General features: G+C 46.2%; 2 protein-coding genes across 6 annotated transcripts in view; one reads left to right on the plus strand and one right to left on the minus strand.

Moving 5' to 3' along the window:
- The first annotated feature begins 538 nt into the window (after positions 1 to 538).
- jag1 (jagged 1) lies at positions 539 to 25343 on the plus strand. Its single transcript, XM_011484700.3, has 26 exons — positions 539 to 1030; positions 1167 to 1478; positions 7180 to 7231; positions 10141 to 10398; positions 10967 to 11027; positions 12688 to 12818; positions 12889 to 13008; positions 14421 to 14534; positions 14620 to 14733; positions 14805 to 14918; positions 15247 to 15293; positions 15726 to 15899; positions 16206 to 16356; positions 16957 to 17121; positions 17210 to 17323; positions 17409 to 17522; positions 17644 to 17757; positions 18207 to 18323; positions 18922 to 18949; positions 19235 to 19320; positions 19831 to 19944; positions 20026 to 20135; positions 21557 to 21799; positions 22318 to 22449; positions 22623 to 22764; positions 23534 to 25343. The coding sequence occupies exons 1-26, from the start codon at positions 974 to 976 to the stop codon at positions 24007 to 24009; spliced, it is 3660 nt and encodes a 1219-aa protein (XP_011483002.1). The 5' UTR covers positions 539 to 973; the 3' UTR covers positions 24010 to 25343.
- slx4ip (SLX4 interacting protein) overlaps positions 24586 to 27631 on the minus strand; it is a 44346-nt gene continuing 41300 nt past the window's right edge. For all 5 annotated transcript variants that reach the window (XM_011484699.2, XM_020709747.2, XM_004077552.4 and 2 more), the window contains one exon: positions 24586 to 27625. In XM_011484699.2, coding sequence (XP_011483001.1) covers positions 26884 to 27625 — 742 coding nt within the window. In that variant the 3' untranslated portion in view covers positions 24586 to 26883. The remainder of the gene's footprint in view (positions 27626 to 27631) is intronic.

Here is a 27631-nt window from a genome sequence, read left to right on the forward strand (position 1 = left end):
ATTATTCGGGCAAGATTAGTTAAGAAAAAAAGTTCTTATTTTCAACTGTGGCCTGGCGGAAAATTGCGATCTTTTAAGAAAGAAAAATAACGTTTTTCTCAGAAACAATTGGGATCATATGGCAATAACAGATGAGCATTTAAACAATTAAAGTAAGAACCTTAGGATCCTAAATTTTTGTTTTTTGTTCACTTTAGATTTATTGTGTATGAATTTTGCAGATTTTCCTCTGCAGAGCTGATTCCAAACATTGAAACTTCCCCTTTTGCATTCCTACATTTACTGCATTTTTCCACAAGGACCAAATGCCCAGAATTCCCACATTCAGCATTTTTCTTTTGATTAAGTTTCTTTTCTTTTTTTTTTTTCCATCCAAGGTCAGTTTTCACATGATTCTACGGTAAAATCCTTGATGGATGCAGATTTGAAACCGGATTATGTAGAGAATGTAAAATATAGATGTTCATACTTTAAAGTTTTTACAAGCTGTAAATGTTACAAAAATGTCAATAGAATTATGAATTTAGATTTGGTAAAATGAGGTTTTCCTAAACTATCTTTTCTCCTCAGCTTTTTTTTAAGTCTTCAGCCTTGGCTGTGATTGTCCTGATCAGAAAGGAGGGGCGGGTCTCATGAATATTAAGGCCCGGGGCCCTCCGTGATCCCTCCCTGAACTTGTGAAGCTGAACTCCAGCTCCGACCAGCAGTCAGTCAGTGAGCGGTGGGATCGGCAGCCGCATGGCTTCTGCGTAAACTTTCCTCAGCAACAAGTGGACACTGTCGGATAACCGGGAGAGCAGGCGCGCGGATCGGCCGTGGGGCGCACGAGGAACAGGTCTTCTATGACTCCCGTGCTCCGCTTCTTGTGAAAGTGTGGTTTCCCACTTGTGCATGCGTAAACCAGCGGGGAGCTGTGGTGCCGTGTCCCGGCCAGAAGACTAGTACAAACGAGTGGCGACAGCAGTCCGGAGGCATGGTTTGGAGACGGGGCTCGGTGGCTGCCGCCTTTCTCCTCTGCTTCCTCCTCAAGGTACGTGAATCTGCTGCCGTGAGCGGCGGAGGTCACCCGGTTCAGCCAGGCGCACGGATGAACCGCTGCCTGCGCGCGCCCCCATACCTGCACAGATCAAAGTTTCCGCTGCGCTCACCTCTGTGTCTCCCTGCAGGTGTCGGAGGGAACGGGCAAGTTCGAGATCCAGATCCTGTCGATGCACAACGCCAACGGGGAGCTGCAGAACGGCCTGTGCTGTGATGGCACGCGGAACGCCGCGGATAGGAAGTGCACGCGGGACGAGTGCGATACGTTTTTCAAAGTGTGTCTGAAGGAATACCAGTCGCGGGTTTCCGCCGCGGGGCCGTGCAGCTTCGGAGTGGGATCCACGCCGGTCCTCGGAGGGAATACGTTTTCTTTCAAGAGCGCAGTGGGGAATGACATCACGGAATCCTTGATAGTTTTGCCCTTCTCTTTTGCCTGGCCGGTGAGTGGAGACATAATATCCCCCCCACAAAAAAATTTTTTTTTTAAAGAAAATAAAAGCCTTTTTGTATGACAGTTAGCTGAGAAGACCTGCCAATCACCCTAATAAAAAAGGTGCATAGAAATCCCAACTACCTCAAACTATTCAGTCCTTGATGAGAAAGGCCCCATGGCTCCTCATTACCTGCGCTAATCCACCAGGTGCAGAAACGTTCCCATCAGGCCTAGACCTGTCCACATACAGGGTGTCAAACCTGCCTCTAAACCAGGCTGTGCTTTACTGAGACCATCAGGTCTAAAGTGGTAGAAACTTCCTTTATGCAAACTGCTTGTTTTAAACATGTCAGCATTGCTTGGCTCCATGCAATAAGTGAGATGAAAAGTTCTTGCAGACTTTTCCTCCTCCTCATCAGTCTCCCAGGCAGCTGGTGGTGTTGCACAGTGCAGCAACTCCAGTGCGCAAACCAACTTTCTGGTTTCTTTAACTGTCAGCTCTTCTTGTGGAGCTGAATAAATGGGCCTGACAGGCCTGTGGGAGTGTTGGAGCCCTGTGAGGGAGATGATTTGCCATGCTGGAGCACATTTCTGTGCAGTGAAAAAAAAAAGGACTGTTCACAGACTGACTGGCCCCACAACTTGGCCCACAAACTCCTCCACTGTGCCTGATAGCTGAAAGGCAGGGTCTGCTGGTATGTGTGTGTCCAATTACATCAAGGCTATTTTTACCCCCTATCTTGTGGATGTTGTTGATGCGACTTTGAGCATTGTACTGGGCTGAAAAACTCCTAAAAGTTTCTGATTTATCCTCCAGGTTCATTTTTCTGAAGGAAAAAATGACTTTTTGGGTTTTTTTGTGAGTAAACTGATATTGTCAGATGTGGTATTGTATTCCCATTAAATGGGATCGTCTCACACATTTTTTTTTTTTAAATAAGGGTTTCTGTTTATGTTCGTGCCATAGCAACATAAAGCCTACTTGAGCTGGAGCTGGCTGACTGGTTTCATCTTGGATTTTGGGAATTAGTCCCTCTGGAGAGGTTTTGAAATTGACAGGACACTTGCATTCTAACCCCAAGAGTCGAAATTGCTTAGCTGTTGAATTTCAACCTTCTAATTCAGTGAGCATGCTTAAACAAAAAATGAATTGGGACGAGATTTGGGGGAAAAGACCCGGATTCTATGATCCTTCACTTCAAGTGCTCTACTTCAGTGCACATTAACAATTGTCAGGTTAGGTATGATATCACTCTTTGTCCTTTTCATCAGTTGATTGGTTGTTGTGGACAGATGGCGGTGTGGTGCAATTGGGCTGTTGGGTCCTCAGAGTTCATGAAGCCCTCCCCCTCCTCTACCCTTCATCCTCTCTTGTGAGCTGCATGAAGTTGGCCTCTTGTCCAGGCAAAGGGCTTTGTTTAAGTCATGCTCGGTTGGACCCCAGGCATTTCATCGCTTTAACCTTGCCACCCACCGTAACTGCTGCACTTAATGAGGCTGCACACATGCGCTTAGATCAGGTAGGGCAAGAGCCAAGCGTCCAGCTGAACTGAATGGATGGACATCTTTGACAAAAGAAAGCTGGTGTTTTAGGGACTCTGCTTCAGGCTTTTATTCTACAGAGGAGTGAGGGTCCCGGCTCCAGTGGCCCTCACAGTGTATCAAGCGGGAACAATGGCGTGCCCTCTGTGACTACAGTGAGGATTATGGAGCATAATGGAGGCAGTGCAGCTGTAATGCCAGCGTAGGACGAGCAACAGGAAGCAGTTGTCGTAGACTCAGCAGTGATGAAGTTGACTTTGTGGCAGACTGTGACCTTGCCTCTTTGGCCACCTCAGCGTATTTTCCCACGTGTGAAATAAAAACGTTGACTGACCGTGTTCTGTCAAAGCTGGAGCGGTTCCTTTCATCACAAGACGAGTCCACCCTCCTCTAATTGTGTCTCAGTGACACTGCGTAGTTTCCTTCTGCGTATGTTTAATCATAAATAATGCTGTCAGGCTTCTCTGTGTCGGGACGTCCTGATTGATTTGTTGATGAGTCTGAGAACTCAAATCAGGTGTGTCGCAGAACAATAGTACGCTCAGCCTTCAGGAAAAGTGCCGCCGGCTTATAGTGGAGTAATGACATGTTTGTTTTATGTACTCCTCTGATGTGGCAGTTAAGTGCCGATTACCAATGTGAAAAGGAGACGGAGGAGTGTTTTGTTTTTTTCTTCCCTCCTCTCCCTTTTATTTTTATTTTTTATGGGATACTTGTAGTGCCTGCCAGTGCGACGCAACAGAACTGTTTGTGGCTGCTTCGCTGCTTATCAGACTGGTTTTCAGGTTGCATAAAAGCACATGCGTTCTAAAACCATTGAATTAAAATAACCTGTGCCGTGTTTTGGTTTCCGTTAATGGTTGGTGACCCCTGTGCAGGAGAGTATACCACTTGTGTTGATTAATGCTTGATCGGGCTTTCATCCTTGGTTTGCCTGCCAGAAATCTGTTTGCAGTGTCCTGATTTGGTTGGCAAAAGGTGAGATTCTTCCATCCAGGGTGAGATGCTGGTGTATCCTCGGCTGACTTGACCCAACAGGTTATTTGATGAGCTTCTGATTGTGCAGAACACTTTCTCAAATTCTTGTTGTGATGGAAATCTCTGGGGAAACGATGCGTTCCTTCCTTTCAGTGGCTTTGGACTCTGGTCACGAGAGTTGGCTTTTCGTGACTGATCCTTGGGATTTAAGGCAAAAAGCTTGCGACGCTTAGTAGCCTTTGGTTAGATTGCAGATGGATACCATTGAAGTGGTTGTCTCAGGAAAACTGATACAGAGGGTCAACATCTCTTTGACTGGAGTGTTTACATTTCCTCTGTGCTGAGTGAAGGCCTAGAGCGGTCTAATCTGCTGCGCCTCGCCTTCATTTCAACCTTTGGCTTCTCCCTGTTATTCCATGAGACACAGCTCGCCTTTTGTATTTTGTTAGATTTCTTACTAATGGTACATACGACGGCTCAGTTTTCAGTGGAGGACAGGATGGGAGTGTGTGCTAGGAAAATTCCCCTACTGAGAGGATTCAGAAGTGTTCTTTGGCAAGTGCGTGTGACTTGAACTGGAAGGATCTTTATCACTTATGTTGCTTGTCTGTAGGACAGGGTCTGCTTGGCCAGGAAAGATAAAAAGACATATGGTCACACTTACTTACACACACATACACAAGTGTGGTGTGTGTAAGAGCGAAAGGGAGTGTGCTCTCTATAGTTCAAAGCAAAGGAGTGAGTCAGCTGGGAGCCTGGGAAACGCGAACCTGGCAATGGCAGACGGTTGCAAGCTGATAAGAGCCAAGAAGTTATGGAGTGCTAGTGAATGAGGAGGCAGACTGGAGCAAGCTTTCATCAAGCAAATATTTAGGTTGAAGACGAATGTGTGCCATTAATGATGAATGACCCTGTGAGCTGTTCAGGGTCTTTATGAAATACTCAGATAAATGCTGACCTTTTAATTTAAGGCATCTTTTCTCTTTGCATTCACACCTTTAATCGTCTTAAGGGAAGAATAATGCGTGTTCCTGTTTGCGAAGATGATGGCGCTGCAACGGCTCCATTTCAAGGCAAGTCCAAATCGTGTGAGATGAGGGCGTGTTTTCCTGTTCCTGTGGATGTGCAATTGTATGTGTTGAGACCTTAAGTGCCCTCTGAATATGGGTACAATCACACTCTGGTTGTAGGGGATACCAGAATTGGCTGATAATCTTTTCAACTTAGAACCTACCGCAGAGCGGGGCTTCAGTTGCGTCAGTGCCAAAGGTGAATCAGTTGTTGACATTTTCAGTTGGCCGGGATCTATTGCTGCTGCGACTGACTGCCATGTTTCAGCAAAGCAAAAACAGGGTGTTAACCGTGTGCAGATCACTGAAGGGATGTCACCTGAAGGGGAAAACCAATTAAACATTTTTAACTCTGCTACAACTACATTTGCTTTTCCATGTTTAGAGTAACGTCACAACTTTTAGGAGGCGGTTATGGGTGGGAATTCTTCTTCCTTGTCATCCCAACCCTGCAGCAGTTTCGAGCTGAGTGGTAGAACCTATTGTGACGACACAGCTGCTGAGGCTTGAAAATGAATCCCCAAAATGGGGGGAAAAAGCTGTTTTGCAGCTGTGGTGAGGGTTGAACAAAGGAAGCCAACACCAACGCATTGGTATAATGTTACTTAACAGTGAAAGCCTACAGACTCTGCTGCTGAACTAAACTAGCTGTAGGTTAGACCTTTGCAGTTGGTGACCTGTTATCACATCTTTGCCGAATCACTCGTGTTATGTCAGGATTTTCAGTCAACTTTGGTGCAGAGAAAGGATGCATTCCAGTTCTGTGAAATACTGGCAGGTGTTGAGACAAATGTTTCTGGAAAGATTGAAAGTTGAATGTCTGAGAAAACAAGGTGAAGGCATGAGGAGGAGGAGGAGGAGTGAGTCATGCTCCTTTCTTCGTTTGAAAGGCGATCAGGGGGTTTTCCTTCAAGCGGGTTTGTTTACATGAACTCGTAGCAGCAACCAGGACTTTGGTGGCACAGCAGAAATCCTGTCTTTCTGTTGGGAACTGTTCCTGGACAGGTATCTGGAGGAGGTTTGAGCACCGCGGCTGGATTATCCCTTCCCTCTAGCTCTGTCCTGAGCTGTCGCAGTTGCTACTCCGAGCCCTCCGGGCTGCAGCACAAAGCAGGGTCAGTGTGTAAACCGATATTGGTGTGAGCGCTACTGGCTTTGAATCAGACGAGGCGTTTTTGGGAGCGCTGAAATCCAGATAGGCCGTTGACACTGAGGCACTCATTCACTCACTCTAGGCTCTCCTCCTTTGTTGTCATTTTTCTTCATGTCTTTCACACATATATGAATTATTTTTCTGCATAGCTTCAAAAAGAATCCTGAAGTACTTCCTCTTCTGCTACTTTCACACCGGAAATGTGGCGTGCGTTCAAGAATGTACGTTCTTTAACACTTTTTTTCTTTTGCTGCCGTTTACTAGCGCACGTCTGCCGCCTACAGTTGGCCTACAGAGGTTTGGTATTCCGATGTATGAAAAACCAATTCCAACCGGGCACAAACCCTTGGTGTCATCTATACGTCCCTACACAATCTGAGTCCCTGATTGCTCAAAGTTCAACCAGGTTTCCACTTTCAACGCATGTTCAGTAGCCATGTATTTTGTATGTAGAGCCCAAAAAAATGCATTTACGCGCTTACATACTTTTCATTGGACGCTTGAAGGCGTGTTGCAGAGGCGGTGTGAATGCAGCTTCAGGCCATCATCACCAGTTTTTCCTAAATGTATCATTTGATAAAATTCTTCCATGCTCTGAACGGATGGACGGAGTGTGTCTTTCTCAAAAGACTAGAACTTCCCTCACCACATTTGAATCAATATTTGTGAAAAACAAATGTATGATTATTTTGTAGACCTAAATCTCTCTCTTTAAGGTAAAATAAACCTTTGAATAAATTCCTATTGAATTTTTCTTGACCTTTTTATAAGATGGTTCGTGGAGATTTGGCTAAATCAGACAATCTCTTGTTGGGTGGATGAGCAGCTGAACTGAAACTCTTTAGTTTAGATCAGATTTGTCATTACTTTCTTAGCAGAGTTTGTTTTGTCTCATCCCTTTTTCGTGTTTTCTGCTGCAGAGACCTTGTTCCTCTCTAACTCCTTGTATCTCTTTTCTCCATCAGAGGTCCTACACTTTGATCGTGGAGGCCTGGGACTTCACCAATGAAACCAGCGGTGAGAAGTTCTTCCTGTCTGGCATCTCTATCTTCTCTCTCCTGTCTTCTCCTTGTACTCAAAGCAGCAGTTATGCTGAAGGTCAGGAAGGAAGTATGCTCCCCCTGAGCTGCCTCCACTCCTCCATACCAGGGATTCATGTTTGTATCTCTTTAAAATGTGCTGACAGGTGTCTTAGTGGGACTTTTCTTTTTTAAACGCAGGCGGGAAAGAGTCATCTCCGTTTTTTTTTAAGGTGGTATTGGAGAGGAGGGCAGGCCAGCCCCCCACTAGCTTTTGAAAATGTTTTCATTGGGACAGTGACGGATGGCAGGGGCTGCTAGCTGGGGTCGGGGTTACATCGTCCTGCTGTCACTGAGGCATGAAACTCAAGAGTTCATGCCGATTCCAGGAGCCTCTGGCTGTAACCAGCCTGCAGGCTGCATGCATGCAAGCATGCAAGGTGTGCTGTCTGGAAAAGTTCTCACTTTCTCTGATGTGCAACACGAGGCTTTCGCTGTTTTTCCTAAAATTCTGGTTTTGGATTCGGATGGGAACCTTCTGGCTGAGGGTGAAGGTGGAGGAGGATGTGTTTAGATCCCAGGACTTCGTCTGACATGTTTGTCTGCTTGAGCTCAACATGGTTTCAGTCATTTATGCTGTATTTGCCGGTTCCTGGAGAACCATTAGGGTGGTGGTGTGAAGAGTTCCCAGAATGGTTGTGTGGTGTAAGCTCCTCTGAGCTCATTATGGTGAACTCTCAGCTCTGTTGTCATCTTGGTTCTCGTATTCATGCCCTGCAGCCGTCCTGGACTGTATGGATCAGTTCGTCTTCACAATTCTTCTGTCTCATTGTGCCTTTGAGCAAATATTTCCCACCGCCAAATATTCAAACTCACCAAAATGTGCACATACCTGCTGAAAACAAATTTTGGGGCATAGTGAACGACCCCCCCCCCCTCCCTCAAAAATGATGACATCAGAGCAGGAGAAACAGTCAAAAAAATGCATCTCTTACCACTAATGAAACCAAAGCGCACGTCGGGATATTCAAAGGAAATTATGATGGGATGGCCACAGGATCTACGGCTTGGCGGTCACTTTTGTAGCAAATTGTGTTGTTTGTTTTTTTCGCACATTGTGGGAAAAGAAAACATTGGTACAAGCGATCGTCACCTTAAGTGTACAACCACAAACGGAGCTTTGTTGACCTTCGACCTTGGACATATGCTGTCATCTTTTTTTCCACCCTATTGATTTGAACCCCTCCTAGGGATTTTGATCTAACTCCTCAAGCCTCATTGGTAAAGCTACTCTGGGAAACGTGTTGTATTTAGAAGCTGTTGCTTTGGAACAGCAAAAACATGGCATTAGCGTGGCGAGCTCGCTAGCATGTCTTTTTTCTGGAATATCGTGCAAATCTAATGCATGAATCGTTGGCTCAAGCTGAATCAAATAATATAACATATGATATGAACATATTAGGAATACAAGCAAAGGGAAATCCAAAAGTTTAGTTTTGCAGATTCTACTAAAAATAAATAAAGACCTGTTCGTTGACCCCAGACGACCAAAAAATAAAATGGTTGCTATGGAAAAAAAACCAATAGAGAAGCCAGTGAGGGCAGGTCAGCATTGGAGGGCTTAGTAAATATTTTGACTAAAGATTTTTTGGCCTTTTGATTTAGATGAATGTTTGAAGATGTTTGTATTAATGTTCTCGGTGCCAGGCAGCAGGTAGCAAAGCGCTGCTACCCCTGGCCCTAAAGGTTAGCAGTGGTTGCAGAAATGCCGCACAGCTCGGCTCTGGATCCCGTCCCTTCGTGAAATATCGCCGGGCCCTGTGAGTTCAGAACGCCACACGAGCCTCCTTACGCCACTTTGCAGTAAATGAATGACAGGACCATCCCCCTCTTGGCTTCGTTGCATCACAGCGCAGAGAAGCCGTTGGCCTCGCGGTCGTCCACCTCTGCTCGTGTGAGCCTCGGTAAATAATGACTGTGACATCTTTTTCATTCACTCCCAGGTGGGAGATTTCGACGTGGAGTAGCGAGCGCGGCGTGTGCGAGTGAATTAGCGGTGCGAGTGTGTGTGTGTGGGGCTTGTAAGCAGACGGTGCGGTGTCTGGAGGTTGGTCTGAGCGTGTTTGCTCAGTTCCAGCGTGTTTGCTCTGCGTGTGAAGCTCATTAGAAGCCTTGGCTCCTGGCACAGTCCTTGCCCGTTTGACAGAGCTCTGACCCCGTCGTGTTTGACAAGAAAATAAGTCTGGTTCTGGGTCGAAGTCTGTGTGTACTTTACAATCACAACACAGGCTGCTCCTTTACCTCCGTTGCCATCACTACTCGCAGAGATTGGTACTTCAAACAGCTAACTTTATTCTGACTGCAGCTGACAAAAATGCATAAGGAAAAAAAAACAAAAAACTGCTGATGGCATGCTGGCAGGCCTCCCAGGAGTGACTGCGGCGTTGGTGTCCTCACACCATAATTTATGGAGACTGCGGTTCTTTCCTCGCCTGAGCAGATGCAGGGAGCAACATTACAGTCCAGTATTTATCCTCAGCCTGTAAAGCTCGGAATCAGAAACCAACGGGAGGGTGGGACGGGGAGCGTGAGAAAAAAGGCAGATAAAAGTGCTCATTACAGGCATCTTCTTACTTTTCGCTGCACTTCCTCCTTGTATTTTTCTCCTGTTGCACACATAGTTGCCTTAATTACATATAATCTGCAATCTCGGAGATCTTCTGCAATTTGTGTCAGAATTTTTGGGGCATTTTTGGTTTTCAGTGTATGATCAGGAAAAAAAAAAAAACGTTTAAACTCCCAAAGGCAGAGTGTAGGATGCTGCACTCCACCTTTCCATACAAACATGGAAACTTGTGTTTAGGGGAGGGGAAAAGGTGGAAAGATGACTGTTGTTTTTATGTTCAGGTGCTGAAGGGAAGCTGATAGAGAAAGCCTCTCTGTCGGGCATGATCAACCCCAGCCAGATCTGGCAGCGGCGCACCCACAACGGCCCCATTGCTCAGTTCGAGTACCAAATCAGGGTTCGCTGCGACGACCATTACTTTGGCTTTGGTTGCAACAAGTTCTGTCGGCCCAGGGACGAGTTCTTTGGGCATTACACGTGTGACGGAAATGGAAACAAAACGTGTCTGGAAGGCTGGTCTGGACCTGACTGCAACACAGGTAAGCCCTGCTGATGGTGGAACACTCATGAACACAACAGCCAGTGATTCATGCTGATGCAGTGTCTGAAACAACACTCCATCAGTTCAAGGGTTTGGAAAAAGCTAGTTTTGGGGTTTCTATTGGACAAGGTTGATGTTAACAAAAACTGACATTTAACCCCTTGACGCATAAATTGTTTTCAAACTATGGGGGAAAAAAGTCACTCCTGATTTGCATTTAAGTAGACGCTAAATTATGGTAAAAGTACAAAGTAGGTACAAACATATTTTTATCTTCGCACAGTTTACCTTAGATTGGACACATTTTCCAAGATTTCCGTCTGAAAATGTTCATTCGGTGCGGGGCGATCTTTGTACACCGGATGGTGTTTGGTTTCTGACCTTTCTTTGGAGAAACTTTGGCAAATGTTCCTTTGCTTATTGGAAGTGAATCAACTGAGGAACAAGGATGGCATTTTGGGCACATTTAGAGCGGAAGCAGCTTGCAAAAACCAATCAATTGGCGTCAAAGGGGTTAAAATGTTTGTGTGTTTTCTGGCAATAAAACATATTTTCTTTACATCTAGCTATTTGCCGCCAGGGCTGCAGCACTGAGCATGGATTGTGCAAGGAGCCAGGTGGATGCGAGTAAGTCATCAATGTCTCCTCCTTTCCATGATGAAAACTACCCTTTCAGATTCTTCTGCCTTTTTTTCTTTTCCTTGGATTTTTTTTGGCCAACACATTTGGACCAAGACTTGAGCACAAATACAAATGTAGATTCTTCTAAATCTTCTGCCGTGCTTTGGAGATGATAAAATGGGAGAAGAACCCTATCTGCTCTGATTCGTTGCAGAAAATGAGCTGTGTGCATCGTTTAGATGAACCTCAAAGTGTGTTGTTTGTGTAGCTAATGGCTTCCTAATGCTGTTTGTCCACACAGCCTAAAGAAAATCCAGCACAGATGGTTATCAGAGCCGGAGCTTTATGTATCGCAGCGTCTGTGTGTCTTCCTCGTCCCCCTGACTGTCCAACTCCTCCCACAGCGACGGCCTCTGTGGGTTTCTTAGTTGTCTGATTTGGCTGTGTATCGAGCACAGGGCTGATCAGGTTTGCTCCCTTTGTGGAGCAGCTTTGTTTTGTTCTCAAGCTTCCACTTGGTTGGGTTTCTTGTGGGCGCTTGCATGGCCACAAGAAGAGATCGTCTTGTTTCTGCACAGGTGTGGCCCTGATAAAGCTCCAGGTTTAACAGAGCTTCTAAAAAAGCTCCTCTGCAGTTTCTATTGTGTTCCCTGAGCCGTTTCCCACCATTAGCATCTTGTCCAACAACAGCACTACATCGCTAGTTGCAGAGCAACATCTCTGTCATTAATTAATGATTTTTTAGTTTGTTTTTTTTAAGCCAATTGAATTGTTGCCTCTTAAGTAGAACCTCAGACTTTTGTGTATTGTTTTTTGAGCTTCAGCTGGGCTGCGTCTGAGGTCACATTCCTTGATAATTTGGATGTGAAACAACAGTGGGATCACGCCACTTATTCCTGCTGCATTTTTTAAAAATCAGAAACTGAGGTTCGCTTAAGTGCTGCGTTTATTTTTTCAGTCCATCCGTTCCTGCGGGCTAATCAGCGCGCCGTTCCACCAAAGGGACGCGGCGTTTCCTGTAGCCGAGCTCTAAGGCGGCATCTGCATCACCACCTTGCCACCTTTTTTTTTAAAGAGCAGACTTATCAGCCAGGCTGAACTGCAGAGGAAGAACAAGGCGCCGTTATCAGTAATTATGGGCCGGGATGTTTCAGTGGTCAGCAGGCTGTTTCTCCGCCTCCACCTTGGGGCACGAGCCTGACTTCTGACTCATGGGAACGAGGACGAGCCGCCGCGGAGCAGCCGGGAGGAGGGCTGGGCTTCCTCCCTGCCAAGCCACAGGCACAGTGGGAGCATCTGGCTGCATACTAATGTTAGCTGTGCTAAAGGTCCCAATGGAGCCGTAATTTAGTGTGCTCCCTTGTTTTTTCCAAGTTTGTTCAAATGCCCACGTATTGTTGCAAAGCTGTTGCATAAACATGCTGCTGCTTAAAATTCATTTGCGGTCTTTAAAGATTCAGGCCCGTTGTGAGAATACTGCCTCTTTGTTCGGTCCGTACCGCAGCGCAGCTCGTTAAGCTCAGATTATCAGCAACATTTTTGTGAAGGAATAAGTGTGAGATTAGGATAATAGGGTTTCAGATCCCACAGGGATTACCAAACCCGACTGCTGTGAAGTTGCTGGGGCTTCGCCGGATCCCGCTGACCGCCTGGTTTTGTGTTGCAGTTGTCTGTACGGCTGGCAGGGCCAGTACTGCGATAAGTGCATCCCTCATCCCGGCTGCGTGCACGGCACCTGCGTGGAGCCGTGGCAGTGCCTGTGTGAGACCAACTGGGGAGGACACCTCTGCGATAAAGGTCTTTTTTTCTGTCTTGGTTTCAGCTAAAGTGACCGAGGTAAATCCTAAAACATATCTCATTTCCTCAGATCTGAACTACTGCGGAACTCGCCAACCGTGTCTAAACGGGGGGACGTGCATCAACACGGGACCTGATAAGTACCAGTGCACCTGTGCGGAGGGCTACTCGGGTGCAAACTGTGAGAGAGGTGAGTTGGATGCTTCATTTCCAGAGCATGTTGGGTTTCTTCTCAGAAACGGGTTTGCGGTTACAATTGGGGGAGAATTCTGGGCTGACTGAGTCTGCAGACTGAAGGTCAGAGGTGACCAGAGTTTGTAATCAGAGGAGGTGGTAACTCGCAATAATCTGTTTCCACTTGAGTATAAGTGGCCCCCCAAGTCAGGTAATCCACGGGTTTGATCTTTGGAGGCCGGTCATCCCTTAGCTGCTTTGGACAGATGTGTGTGGAGCTGAGCCAACACGTACCATGGAGATGATGGTCTTTGCTCATTAAATCTGAGGCGCGCCGGGCGCTGACAGCTTAACTGCGGGGATGTCAGAAAACCGTGCCCCTTCGTAGCAGCGGGTCTGCCGGCCAGGAGGAATGCCGGGCTCCGTGGTAACGGAGGCTGCATCTTTCCCGCTCCCAGCCCCCCACCCCCCACAGAGGCATTCACTGATCACCCTTAACTGCCTTCTTAAGTGAATCATTCATTTTAGATTAATTTGAGACCCGCTCTTCCTGAAGTGGGCTGCTGCAGGGCCGGGGCTGTCCCGATCCCGCCACTCTCTCATCGTGTGCCGCCTCTGTGGAGAAGAACTGGGGGGGGGGGGGGGGGGGTCACGGTGCATTGGTCAGGTCAACATAGCATGAAAGATGATTTCCTGGTGGTGTGGTCTGCTGGGTAATGACAGGGAGATGGGGGGGAGGGTTTCTTAGCGGGTTTTTTGACCGGGAAGGGGGGGGGGGGTAAACCCCTGGATCTATCGTGGTAACAAAGAGAAATAGACTTTAGATCCAAGGAGAAAAGGCTCAAACACTTTTTCATTTTATTTTTCTTCATAACCAATGACTATAAATGAGAATTGGAGTAAGTGTGACATCACTGATAGAAAATGGTTAACTTCTGGTTCCAATCAAATAAGGTCAGTTCAGTTGCCATTTTCTTTCGTGCTATTGGATCCAGCGTGTCAGACTCCGACGTGGTCAGTAAGCAGTTATTCGCCCAAAGAGTCATTGTTTCTATGGCAATCAATCTCGCCAATCAGAAGTGTGCTTGTTGGAAGGCCACACCCTTACCACTTTAAAGCGGGCTACAGGAAATATGTCAAACCTCTTGGATGTTGGATGTGGGGGCCAGCAGGCTCTCCCTACTTTACCTGAGGCATCCAATAAACCAGTTTATGAGTTGAACCACAGAAAAAATATTGTTTAAAAAAAAAACAAAAAAAAAACAGGATTATCAAGAACATTTCTAAAAAAGAAAAAAAACAAAGGTATCAGAGCCAGGTTGGTTATTGTCATTTCCCTCAGGTCTATAGGATTTTGGCTTCTTGGGGCCACTTCTTGTTTGGAACGCCAGGTTTATAATGTCCAGGCTTTTTTCTTCTTTCATTCAGCGGAACGGGCTTGTCTCTCCAATCCCTGCTCCAATGGGGGGAGCTGCTCGGAAACCAGTCAAGGGTACGAGTGTCGGTGCGCTCCAGGTTGGAGTGGCCCCTCCTGCTCCATGAGTAAGATCAATTGGTCCAATCAAACCTGAGGAATCCTGCAGGGAAGAGTCGCTGGTTCCAACCAGGTGTCCTTTCTCATGTACAGATGTGGACGACTGCTCCCCCAACCCCTGTAGTCACGGAGGGACCTGCCAGGATCTGGTCAACGGCTACAAGTGTCACTGTCCTTCACAGTGGACAGGAAAGACCTGCCTGATAGGTGAGAAACCCGGCCTCCTCGTGTTCGTCAACGGCACGTGTGCACACCACCAAACCCTTCTGTCCTTCCAGATGCCAATGAATGTGACAGCAAGCCGTGTGTCAACGCCAACTCCTGCCGCAACCTGATTGGTGGATACTTCTGCGAATGCCTCCCGGGTTGGATGGGGCAGAACTGTGACATCAGTGAGTTGCAGCGCAGCACACGCCTGCTTCACATGAATTTATTTCCATTTGCCGTGTGCATGCGGCGTACATCAGGGTTTTTCCTGGAGTGTAAATTGGTGCATTAGAGACGGCTCAGAACAATCCCAGCTCTACTTTCACTTGGCAGCAGATGCGATTGCTCAATACTCTGTTTTGCAGGGCTGCATTATCCAGCTCTGGCGCTGCATTCTCCTGCGTCGTTTTTAAACTGATGGAAACGTGAAGCACAGACCTGTTTTACAAAGAAAAGCCGCGCCGCGCCGCCGGGCTGCACTGAAGTAATCCGCTGTTGTTTTCCCTCCTGCAGACATCAACGACTGCAAGGATCAGTGCCAAAATGGAGGAACTTGTAAGGTGGGTGAAGGATTTTCCAAAAAGACCCGACCTTTATCATGCATCACTACATCTTGTTTGCCAGCTTGCTTTTCTTTATTGTGTCTTGCAGTCAATGCCGGAGCTGTTTACAGCGGTTATATAAATAGCTGGTGTAAACTGTTTGCTTCAAACCAGCAGTGGAATTTCTCTGAAATCAAATCTAAGAAAGGAGTTCACAGAGGTTTCTCAGGCTAGGACAGAGATTTCTTGACCAAACTAGATTAAATTACCATAAACATTATTGAGTTGAACCTGTGCCAGGAAAATATGTTGAAATTATTGCCAAGTACCCCCCCGAAAATGTTTTTTATTGTGCCCCTTGGTTTGACAGTTATAGTTTGGACTCCACCCTTGCAAAGCCATTCATCAAACGTGCGGTCATGAGGTTGCTTCCACTCTTGTCTCCCTCAGGACTTGGTAAACGGCTATCGCTGCCTCTGCCCGCCTGGCTTTACCGGCGAGCTCTGCGAAAGGGACGTCGACGAGTGTGCGAGCTCGCCGTGTCTGAACGGGGGGCGGTGTCAGGATGAGGTGAACGGCTTCCAGTGTCTGTGTCTGACCGGCTTCTCTGGAAACCTCTGTCAGGTGAGACCAGACTTTGAAGCCTTTGCTGCATCCTTGGCTCGACTGGAAGCCTAAAGAAGTTTCTCCTTAAACTTCCGTAGAACGAGCTCTAAAGTTGGCCTGCATCGCTGACGCGCCTCTTGGCCGTGGAGCGATGCATTCCTCAGTGCTGAAGCCCAGACAGCTCCTGCATCGCTGCCTTAGTTTTTCCCCCTCCCTGTCCTAAGCGGGTGGTGCTCACTGGCACAGCCTGCAGGGAGGGTTTTCCTCTAGCTGAAGCTCGGTAGAGGCTCATCCCTCTCTCTTTTCTATACCTCTTGTTCTCAGCTGGACATCGACTACTGCTCCCAGAACCCGTGTCAGAATGGAGCGCCTTGCTTCAACCGGGCCAATGACTACGTCTGCGCTTGTCCAGAAGACTACGAGGGCAGGAACTGCTCCCACCTGAAAGACCACTGTCGGACCACCACATGTACAGGTGCATATTTTCCAGAGGTTCCCCCCCCCCCGAGAAGAAATCTGAAAGAATATCGGCGTAGCGTGTTCCAGAAAAATGCTGAGCAGAGCCAAGCTTTCACGGTTTCCCCCAGAGAGCCATACTTTGTATTTAAGCTTCTTGCATTGAGGTTTCTTGGCTGAGGTGAACACATTTGTGCCGGGTCTCTCCCACTTGAGCTCAGTTTTGTCTGTCATTTCCCCCACCTTCTGAGTTTGCTAAAAAATTGGGTAAAAGGATGATGGCGCCGTGTGTGTTCTCAGTAATGTGTTCTTTTCCCCTTCAATTACTGAGTGCCCTTTTCTAAGTTTGTGTGTGAGATTGCATGAGTCGACCAACTGCAGTTAGACAGTACGATTCTCGTCCTCCTAGATGAACGATTCACCTAGTTCATATAGTATGATCAGACGTGGGCGAGGGGGGAAGAGAGCATAGAAACCATTGCACAGTTATTCCTCCCTACAGGTACTTCTCAATTTTTTAGCATTTCATTTGATTTTGTTTCCAAAAGTAGCCCAAAAAAGGATAAAAAGTAAAAAAAATTGTTTGAGATTGTCTGACTTTTGAGTGTTTTCTCTGCAGTGATTGACAGCTGCACGGTCGCCGTGGCATCCAACAGCACACCGGGAGGAGAGCGCTACATCTCGTCAAATGTGTGTGGACCTCACGGTCGCTGCCGGAGCCAAGCCGGAGGACAGTTCACGTGCGAGTGCCAGGAGGGCTTCAGGGGCACCTATTGCCATGAAAGTAAGTCCAGGACCACCTAGCAGTTTCAAAAAACCAGATGCAGGCTTGCTGACGCATCATCGATCGCCTTTTTTGGCGTGAATCGCAGATATCAACGACTGCGAGAGCAACCCCTGCCACAACGGAGGCACCTGCATCGACAAAGTCAGCGTGTACCAGTGCATCTGCGCCGACGGCTGGGAAGGCGAGCACTGCGAAATAAGTACGTTTGAGGAATTTCCCTCTGCCCAAGATGCAGTTTTTTCATTCGCATGAATAACACTCCGGTGTGAACGCTCTGTCTGCAGACATCGATGACTGCAGCACCAGCCCCTGTCATAACGGAGGAACATGTCGGGACCTGGTGACTGATTTCTTCTGCGAGTGTAAAAACGGCTGGAAGGGAAAAACCTGCCACTCCCGTAAGAACCTCGCCCGCCTTCGTCTTTTTTCTGTGTAGTCCGCACTTGCAGGCTGGTATGAGCTCAGCATTTAATGAACCGCTCACCTGAGAAACCCTTGGATTTTCAATGCTGCCTGCAGGTGAAAGTCAGTGTGATGAAGCAACGTGCAACAACGGGGGGACCTGCCATGACGAGGGCGACACATTCCAGTGCAGGTGTTCCCCGGGCTGGGAGGGGACAACGTGCAACATAGGTGTGTCTCCTTGTTCACAGCAGCTTGATTTTCTCACTAAGACACATGGAGGTTGTTTTCCTGGAAGATCACAGTCGTGTCATCAGATTCGATCAAAACTCTGCAGTTTACCAGCACTTCTTATCGCCAGTCGGCTCTCCACAGATGCGTGTCGGCAGATCTTTAAAGTCCCGCCCCGATTTATTTCCAAAGCATTCCCAGTGGTCTTTCATTATGATTTCATTACGTTAATGCTGTCTGCTCCTAACTCACAAGGATTTGAATGAAGAAATACTCAGATAATTTTAATCTGAATTTTCTTTCTACATGTCCCCCGTCATCAGAATAATGCCACAAGAATGTGTTAAAAACACCATTTTCTTTTTAACTTGACTAGATGAAAGTTTGTAGAATTTAACGGCGGTTTTGGACATGATTGCTTTTGAACCGTTTCCGTTTCCTTCCTTCAGCTAAAAACTCCAGTTGTCTTCCCAACCCATGTGAGAATGGAGGGACCTGCGTGGTGAAGGGAGAATCCTTCACCTGTGTCTGCAAGGAAGGCTGGGAGGGTCCCACATGCACTCAGAGTAAGTGGAAAGGCCGACCGGACGGTCCAAGAAAGAAACGCCTCTCTATCCTCTTTACCTCAAATTATCCATTCCTTCTCCCAGGCTGTTGCTAGCAATACGTAAAAAGTATTGGGGGGGGGGGCTGTTCATGAAAGTGGAGCCAGATGTTTCTCACCGTTCCTCAGAGTCCAACACACCCCCCTCTCCTCCCCGCTAGTCATTGTATTCCAGTCCAAATAGTGACATGGCTGCTTGTTCTACAGCCCTCCTCCAGTTCCCCAACTTTCCTGGGATCCTTGCCCTGCACACGTGTGCTCCCAAACCTAAATTCCTCTGTAACTATTGCATGTCAAGGAGGAACGGCAGGGGGTGGGAATTTGGGTGTGGACGATGGCGAGGGGAGCTGGAATTCGGTTTTTAAGGGTGCGAGTCGACTCTGTCGCCAGTAAAGCGGAGTAATGGGGTGGTGCGGCGCTCACCACACCTCTGCGCACTCAAGCTCAGACGTGCTCTCTGCTGTCATGTTCACTGAACACTCCTACAACAGGGAGGAAAGGAAAAACAACACACTCACTGCTTTTCTTTTGTCTCCCTCCCTTTCTGTTTTCGTTTGCAGATACCAACGACTGCAGTCCACACCCTTGGTAAGTGGAAGCCAAACATTTCCTGTAGATTTCAACAGATGTAAACAAGCTGCACCTCGTGTTGGTCCTCACCTGCATGCTCGCTTGCTGCTGGGAGCTGAACGTCTTCCCCTCTTTCATTCCTGGGATGCAATCGGCTTAACCCTGTTTTGTGAAATCTTGTGTAGAATTCCAAAACACACCTGAGACTCCAGTCAAAAACGATCAGGATCCCAGCTTCATCGTCTTTTGGAACAACACTTTTTCAAATCCAAATAAAACTGTCCCGTCTGTTCTTCTGTGCAGCTATAATAGTGGAACCTGTGTGGATGGGGACAACTGGTACCGCTGCGAGTGTGCTCCAGGCTTCGCGGGTCCAGACTGTCGCATTAGTGAGTATTATTCCTTCCCCTCCGGTCCCGGGTTGAGCCCTTCAGGTTGCCGGAGCGTCACAGTTTTGAAATTGACCGTCTAGGGCTCAATGGGCTCCAGGCCAAGCTGAACCATTTTGGTGTCACTCCACCAGGCCGTGATGCTGTCCCAGGGGTAAACCGGCTTAGCAGGCCAGCAGCTAATCAGCCATGCTCTCCGACACTGATTACACAGATTGTTTTCCCTCTTAAAGGCTTTCAGATGGCCACATTCTTTCCCATTGCAACGCCTTTGTTCTGCAGAGTCCAGCCTTCAGCTCCTGCATACCAGCTAATTCAGCGCTTTTTTTCTGATCGCTGCAAGGGGCAAAAATGTCCAAGATGGATTTAAAGCAGGGTTTTTGTTTGCATTTTTTTTTTCAAATAACATGATTTCAGAGAGCAAAGCAGTGGAATTGGATTTATTTAAATCCTGTTTGTTGAAACTTGCAGAAACCGGTTCCATTCTCTGGTTGTTCTCCTCTCTGACAGATATCAATGAATGCCAGTCCTCTCCCTGTGCTCTGGGTTCCACCTGTGTGGATGAGATCAACGGATATCGCTGCCTGTGTCCCCCAGACAGGACCGGGTCCCACTGTCAAAAACGTAGGACTTCAGAAAAGAAAAAGTCATTTTTTTAGCTTCATATAAAGTCCTTAAGTGTAAATTTTTGTCTTTTCAACACAGTCACAAAGAAACATTGCTCTGTTAACGGACACGTTGCTGCTGATGGAACCAAATGGGAAGAAGACTGCAACAGTTGCCAGTGCTCCAATGGAAAAGTTGTGTGCACGAAGGTTGGTATAAACAAAACGTCAACGCTCATCCATGAACATTCAAATATTTGGTTTTGATTTTGGGCAAAAAGGACTAATTTAAAGCAAAAGTGTTGTGGGAAACATTGAGACTCTGTCGTCCTCCAGTGAAACCCTGCCTTCGTTTTTGGGTGGGGCCTCAACACTAGATCTGGGTGGAGTTCAGCGTCAAACTCGAAATTCAGATGGTTTAGGGAAAAAAAAGACAATGGTACTGCTAAGACTGTGTTGGATGCCGTTTCAGTGTCCTACAGCTCAAGAACAGAGAAACAAAGGTTTTTTACGCGTGCAGCTCATGGGCAGAACATGATCGGAACTGTAAGATATACTCTGTGATATCATTTGATTCCACCCACATGTTCCCATGCTTTTGCACATTACAGCCAGGTTTGGTGAATCCTTCTTAAAAAAAAAAACTACAGAAAATCTGGCATGAAGGGTGAAAATCCATCTCTATTACATGAAAATCCTCCTTGGGGGGCGCAGCAGCGACACCCGTCTAAAATGTCCATTGTTTAGCTTTTGAAAGGTGTCCATTTGGCCAACAGGTGGAATAAAACAACCCTATTTTATGGCGAGACAAGCATCATTAGGGATGTCCCGATCCGATCACGTAATCAGAAATCCGGACTGATCACTTTATTTCCGACCCGATTGCAATTGGGACACTAAATCCTGATCTGGGGTCGGATATTTATTCTATCATTATGATCAGCGCTGTATATTTCAAGCTTATTGTTACATACAAACACTCTACTAGAAGTCTGCAAATGGTAAACGGAACATTTATCATTGTGAAGCCCAGCAGAATACGCCACTAGATTGAGAGCTCAATAAGACTTTTAATAAACATTTACAACTGACAGCATGTGTCTCTATGGGTTTGTCTCTACGCAAAGACCCACTAAGGCAATTTAAATCAAAAAAGATGGTGTTTTTGTTCATTTTTACTGAGAACGGCTCTCTCCGTGAGGCGGCCGTCAAGGGACCGTCTACAAAGTGCAAGCTCTGGGAAAGTCATAAAAATAAATACTTGAATGTCGTAAATAACCAAAAGAATGGTTAATTGGTATGAGCTAGTCATTAAAACTCATTATTATTACTTTTGAGAAATTTTAATGGAGATCTAAATCACGTCCGATAAACTGTTCAATAGTTCTGAAGATCCTAAAGCGACAGTCACCAAACCTTCTCTCATAACTAATTATTGCCTATTTTTACTAGTTCATGGTTGACGTTTTCTTTCTAAGTGATGGTTTTGGTTGGTTGTTGAAGCTGCTTCCCAGACGTACATCGTTTAAGTGTTAATTAACGAAAGAAGGTTAATAAAATACTAAACAGGGAAAACCTGAACGGGACATCCCTTATATGACAGAACGTTTTTTTTTCTTTTTTCTTTACAGATGTGGTGCGGCCCAAGACCTTGCACACCGGGTGGTAAAGGTCGAGGTGGGTGTCCACTGGGCCAGAGCTGCCTCCCTATTAGGGACGGCCATTGCTTTGTGAAGCCTTGCCTGGACGTTGGAGAGTGCTGGCACTCCAACGTCAAGGCACAGCCCCCCATCAAGTGCCACCCCAGCTCCTCTTACCAGGACAGCAGCTGCGCCAACATCACCTTCACCTTCAACAAGGACATCATGCCATCGGTGAGTTTTGCTGAGGCTCAAAGAGAAAAAAACAAACAGCCTATGGGTCAGTTTTCCTCCTTTTCTTCCACCTTCACTCATTACCAAATAGAGCAGAAAATTGTGAGAGATTAGGTTTTCGAGAGGTCTCCTCCACAACAAGAGGAATTTGGCCACAAAGAATTGTGGGAAGCTTTCTTATTGGTTTTCTCTGAAATTCATCATGACTACAACTCCTACCAGTCTGCCTCTAACCCAACCGCACTGTCGGCTTCATTTCAGTACATATGGATTGTTGCTAAACAAGACCACTGGCGGCTAAGTGACCAAAAAGGATGATCAATTGCCAGTTTCCTATTAGCATGGAAGCCAATAGCAACAAGCCTAGTCAAGTTGTGGTCTTAATCTAAATTAGACACATTTCAACTAGATAGTATATTCAGCCTACAGCCAAAATGCAAGCATAGCTCCCCATTCTTCAGCTTGGATTCCCTTACTTCTCCATTTGCTGACGTGTTTTCTTTGATTTCTTTGTGCAGGGCTTGACTGTGGAAGGAGTGTGCAACCAGCTGAGGCATTTAAATGTAGTCAAGAATTTCTCCTTGGAGCAATCCCTCTTCATAACATGTGACCCGTCCTTTTCGGCCAGCAATGAGATCCACGTCTGCATTGTGAGTTCAGCCTTCGGTTCTCGGTTTTCCATGTTTCACCTTATATAAAAAAAAAAGATATGGATTCCTCGTTGAGGTGCATCATGTCGGCCTAAAAATATGTTTTTAATGGTTCAACTTTTGGATCAAAGAGTAGGGATGTTGAGATTTGAAAGCCTTTTCTTTGTGTGAAGTCGACAGAAGACCACAGCTTGGACCGCAGCCCCATAAAAGAGATCACAGATATGATCATCGACCTGGTTAGCAAGCGGAATGGGAACAACACAATCATATCTGCCATTGTGGAAGTACGCGTGCCAAGCCCCAGCAAAACGGGTATGTATAAGTAAATCTGTTTCAGACTTGAACCCACGAGTAAGGAAGGAATAAGTGGGTGAAGCTTAGATGGAAGTTGAACTAATAAATGGCAGCAGCGGTGGAGTAATGGGGGGAAAAATGTTTGGAGGAGAATATATTTTTGTTTGAACACCTTCTCGGATGAAAAAGGTGTCTTTGGAGTTTATAACACGTTCTTGTGATGTTTTTCTGATGATGGAGCTTTCAGCCATGGGTGATGGGAAAGGGGGGATGGGTGACCAGTGGTCCCGCCCACAACTTGGAGGCAAATTTTTAATGAACTCCTGCTGCTCTGCAGCAACTACATCCTAGAAAAAGAGACAGGCTTTTCAATTCTAGCTAAAAAAAAAAACAAAACAGAATAATAATAATGAAAAGACCACTGGGAACGCTTTGACAATAGATCATAAGATGATGGGAGTGGGACTTTAAAAAGTCTGTAGTGATCAGCAGTATAAATATACATGCTGTCTCCAATGGCTACAACAGAATCTTGTAGATATTTATGGGAAAAATAGCACTACTTCACTGTTACACGACTTGCGCTGCAGCTATTTGGACTCCCCTCCCTGTTTACCATTTATTAACACGCTGACTGTTGGCTGCAGCCCTGGCCAAGTTAGCGCATCCTCCTTCCTTGTTGCGGCTTCAATCTTGGTTTGTTTTGGCCCTCTTGAAGCTGCAGTACAGCACAGCGTTCTGCTTTCTATCAGGAGTCAAAACTGACTCGTCTTTCTTCTTTCTTTAGATTACCTTGTGCCTCTCCTGAGCTCCATCTTCATCGTCATCTGGGTGCTCGTGCTGGTCTCCGTTTTGCTTTGGTGCATGCGACGCAGGCGGAAGCAGAGCAACCACAACGGGACATCTGCAAACGGCTCCGAGGACAACACGACCAACAATGTGCGAGAGCAGCTCAACCAGATCAAGAACCCTATAGAAAAGCACGTCGGCCTGACGGTGGCCATCAAAGACTACGAAAACAAGAACTCCATCATTGCCAAAATAAGGACAAACCATCCGGAAGGGGATGAGGACGACAAGGAGAGGCACTTGCATAAGAGCCGCTTTGCCAAACAGCCGGCCTACACACTGGTGGAGAAGGACGAGAAGGCGCCCATCTCCAACCCCAATTCCACATCCAAGCATCCTAATTGGACTAATAAACAGGATAACAGAGACTTGGAGACAGCAAACAGCATAAACAGGATGGACTACATTGTATAGCAGACAGCTGTGTTGCTGAGCAACCAAGCCTTATGCCTTCACACCCAGGTGGTGGGTAAAACCGGGGAACGTTGACATGTGTAGTTAGAAAACGCTCGTGTCTGTTGTGACCCCACAGTATTTTCCGATATTCCCCGTGTTAATTTAAGTTCTGACAAGCTGGCTTACACTGGCAGTGACGGTTGCTTTGGTTGGCTGGAATTATAAGGCACTGGTCTACATTTCACTGCAGAACAACGTGCAAAAGTGTTCTGTTGTGCATTTCATTTCCCGTTCTTAAAAAGACTCGACGGACACGTGGAAGGGCGCCCTGGTGTCAGGGTCGCCCGGTGGTTAAAACTGACATGTCCAGCACTAGATCCAGTCATTATTCTTCGTAAATGTTTTAGTTCCGTTTTGGAGAAAGTGCCTTCTCCGCTTTAAACTTCAGCAATTGTCAAATGAGAAAAAAGAAATCCACTTTATTATTTATTTTTATTTTTGGATGGGCGGGGAGGGACAAGAGTTGGTTCAATGTCAGCAGTTGCTGCAACAAAATGAATATATGTGACAATTTAGAACCTGTAGATATGTACATTTTTTTTATTAATCATTGTGTATATTTGATTTATTAACTTAATAATCAAGAGCCTTATCATTCCTTTTATTTATGTTTTGTATAGATTGAAGGTTTTGATAGTTTAAAGCCTACATTTCTGTCATTGAATTTTTATTTTCAATGAATTCAATAAAAAAAAAAAAAAACGTAAAATTTGTCAGATGACAAAAGTTGGGCACTTTGGGCCTGAAAACTTTTTATTTTTAGTTTTTGACATTTCATTATTTGTTGCCAGGACCTTAAGTGAGTTCAACTAAGGTTAGGACAACGAAAGTTCACAGATGCTGAGAGAGCTGGACGTGGTGGCAGACATATTGCTTGCCACTAATGGATATTATACTTAAGGGAACAAAAACTCTTCTGCAGCTTAAGTTTAACCCATTAATATATTTCAAAGGCTGTCAAAAGCCACCAGCTTGCAAGGCAAGTCAATCCATGACACGCCAAAAATTCCCATCTGCTTTAGTCAGCGTAATGCCATAAGCTAGGCCGTGAGTACTTGAACAGTAAAGGGGCAATGGGACTCATTCACAAACACCGCCTTGCATTGCCTTTCTGATTTGTTTGTGCACACTTTCTATAACAGAAATTAGGCTCTTAATGTTTAACCCCTTTGAAATCATGGCAACATTTGTCCTTTTTTTGAATATTGTGTTATGAACTTGAGAATTGTGTGATGAGCTGGCAATATATTTTTGAAAGTCATATTTATTAAATATTTTGTATGAAAAGAGAATTAAAGTCGTCTTTCTTCTGGAAGAATGAGTGCAGAGTCTGTCTGTGACTCATCAGGCCCAATGGTGGAGCGTCTGCCACGGATGGCAACCTGCATCCACAGCAGGTTTCTAGCTATACGTCTCTGTTTGTGGCTACTTGCATTGGTTCGAGTCTCTTCTATGCCGGAGACAATCTGAGCTGGGATCTGGATCAAGACTGTACGGCTGGACAGCTCCGACATTGCTGGCCAAGTTTGTTGCACTGCTAATGTTGGGTTGTGGCTGGCAGGAGAGTGTGTTAACAGATGGGTGATGGGAAGTGGGGACGGGGTTGCTCTGTGCCAACAATCCCGCCCCCAACTCGGAGGTGAATTTCTAATGAACTCCTGCTGCTCTGCAAAATTTATGTCCCAGGAAATGACAGGTTCTTTCATTTTGGCTAAAAACGGCATCATCAAAAGCACCACTGGGAACGCTTTCAAAATAGATCAAAAGACGATTGAGTGGGACTTTAAAACCGGTCCAACTACCAGTCTTGAGAGGCAAACTGATATTAACACAAACTCTGCGTCTGACAGGACTAAAGTAAAGCAGGGAATTAGCAACTGCAATTAAAAAAGACTCCAAAAAAAAGTTCCTGGTATGGCTCATCTCCTCTTACAGCTCCTGTGCAGACCTTGCAGTCCAAACTGCCATAAACATCATCCCGTCTGGGCTCTGAGTGAGGAAAACTCCAAGAGATTTTGTGGTATTTCAGCCAAATGTGTTGGCAAACATTCACAGCTTTGCAGCAGTTTAGCGACTTTTCTTTACCTCTTGGCAAAAAAGGAATTTATTTCAGTTACAATGTTAAAATAGAAAAAAAAACAAAAAACCTACTAGTCATACGTCTTTAAACAAGCCAACAGACTGAAAGGTTGTCAACAGCAGCCATATTTTTACTGGTGATACTTAAGCCGTCCTGCCGTTTCTGAATACCACCCATATGTTCAGACCGTCGCACATATTAGATTTAGACGGGATGCTGCGTAAGCAAACAGTTTAAGAATAAAACCTTAGGGGAAAAAAATATCCATATTCATAAGAAAAGTGTAATGACAGAAATCTGGAATTTACTATCAATCAAATCAGAGCTCCAGCACGGATGCTGGACTGCATTCAGACGCCGAGGAGCCAGCGTTTCAGACTGCAAGCCATGACGTACTGCACGGCTCCTGCCTGTCTGAAATTCCCATTCTTCAGCAGAAAACCAAATCTAAACTCCAATTTAAGGTTTTTGACTTTCATTTGCGAGCCTCTCTTGACCACTGCTATTTAAGGGTGGAGGCAAAGTCTGTTTCAAGTATCTGACAAAGCGAAACCCAAATGGTCATGTATCAATCGACAAAGTATTCACACTCTGATGTGTGTGTCTGTGTGTGTGTGTGTGTGTGTGAAAGGTATGACCAGAGCATGGCGCGTATCAGCAGTCATCTGAGGAGATCACGTGGACCGCAGACATGCAGAGTATCATCTCTATCTGTGTGGCGTCAGGGTTCTTTGCCCCGGTTCCTCTCCCCCTCAGAACCTCTTCTGTCGCCGTAATCTGGAGGCTCTGGGCACATTTTCACTTCCCTTCTCTTTAAGCATGGATCTGGAACCAATAGAGGCGTCTGTGGATGCAGGCTTGACAGATAGGCCCCTCAGACTTGTGGCAAGCATGTTTTGGTTTCTCTGCGCTGTGTTTTTGCTAGAGGGGGGGGCGATCTGGGTCCGTTTCTCCGGAGTAAGCAGCTCCACTTCCACTGTGGTTTCTCTGCTCTCCGATTCGAGGAAAGCCGTGGACTCTGCCTTGGCTTGGGCTGGAGGAGCAGGCAGCAGAGGAGTACGCTCCTCCAGCCTGGATGTTTGTGAGGAGCACTTAGTGGAGTGGGGCTGAGTTGTGGCTCGTGATCTTTCAAGGCATGTTCTCTTGGCCTGCTGTGAGGGGTGGTCTTCCCCTGAATCGCTTGGCTTGCACCTCTTACTGTTCTTGTGTCTCGATTGGTGTTGGCAGGAACCTGACGAGGCCTTGTTTACATGAATGCCGTCAGTCTGACTATTGTCAGCCTCTGGTTTCTGCTCATGAATGGCCCATATCGGAGCCTCAGATTCAGCTGCAGAGCCACCATAAAGCACTTTGTGGCTTGCTTCTGGGAGGGCTTTCTCAGCAGATTGGGGCACAGATTCTGGATGTATTTCTGCTCCCTGATCCTTTTCTGGAGGTTCTCTCTGGTGAGTTTGCCCAGTTAGGGACTGCTGCTGGAATGTCGTTTGTTTGACTCTGAAA

The sequence above is a fragment of the Oryzias latipes genome, chromosome 15, assembly GCF_002234675.1.
Source record: "Oryzias latipes chromosome 15, ASM223467v1".
NCBI lineage: Eukaryota > Metazoa > Chordata > Actinopteri > Beloniformes > Adrianichthyidae > Oryzias > Oryzias latipes.

Bases quoted from the DNA above. Each gene is read 5' to 3' on its own strand.
- jag1 (XM_011484700.3), top strand. From the start codon at position 974: ATGGTTTGGAGACGGGGCTCGGTGGCTGCCGCCTTTCTCCTCTGCTTC. The intron at 17,324-17,408 runs GTACGTTTGAGG...CTCTGTCTGCAG, and splicing joins AGGCGAGCACTGCGAAATAA to ACATCGATGACTGCAGCACC. The intron at 19,321-19,830 runs GTGAGTATTATT...CCTCTCTGACAG, and splicing joins GGGTCCAGACTGTCGCATTA to ATATCAATGAATGCCAGTCC.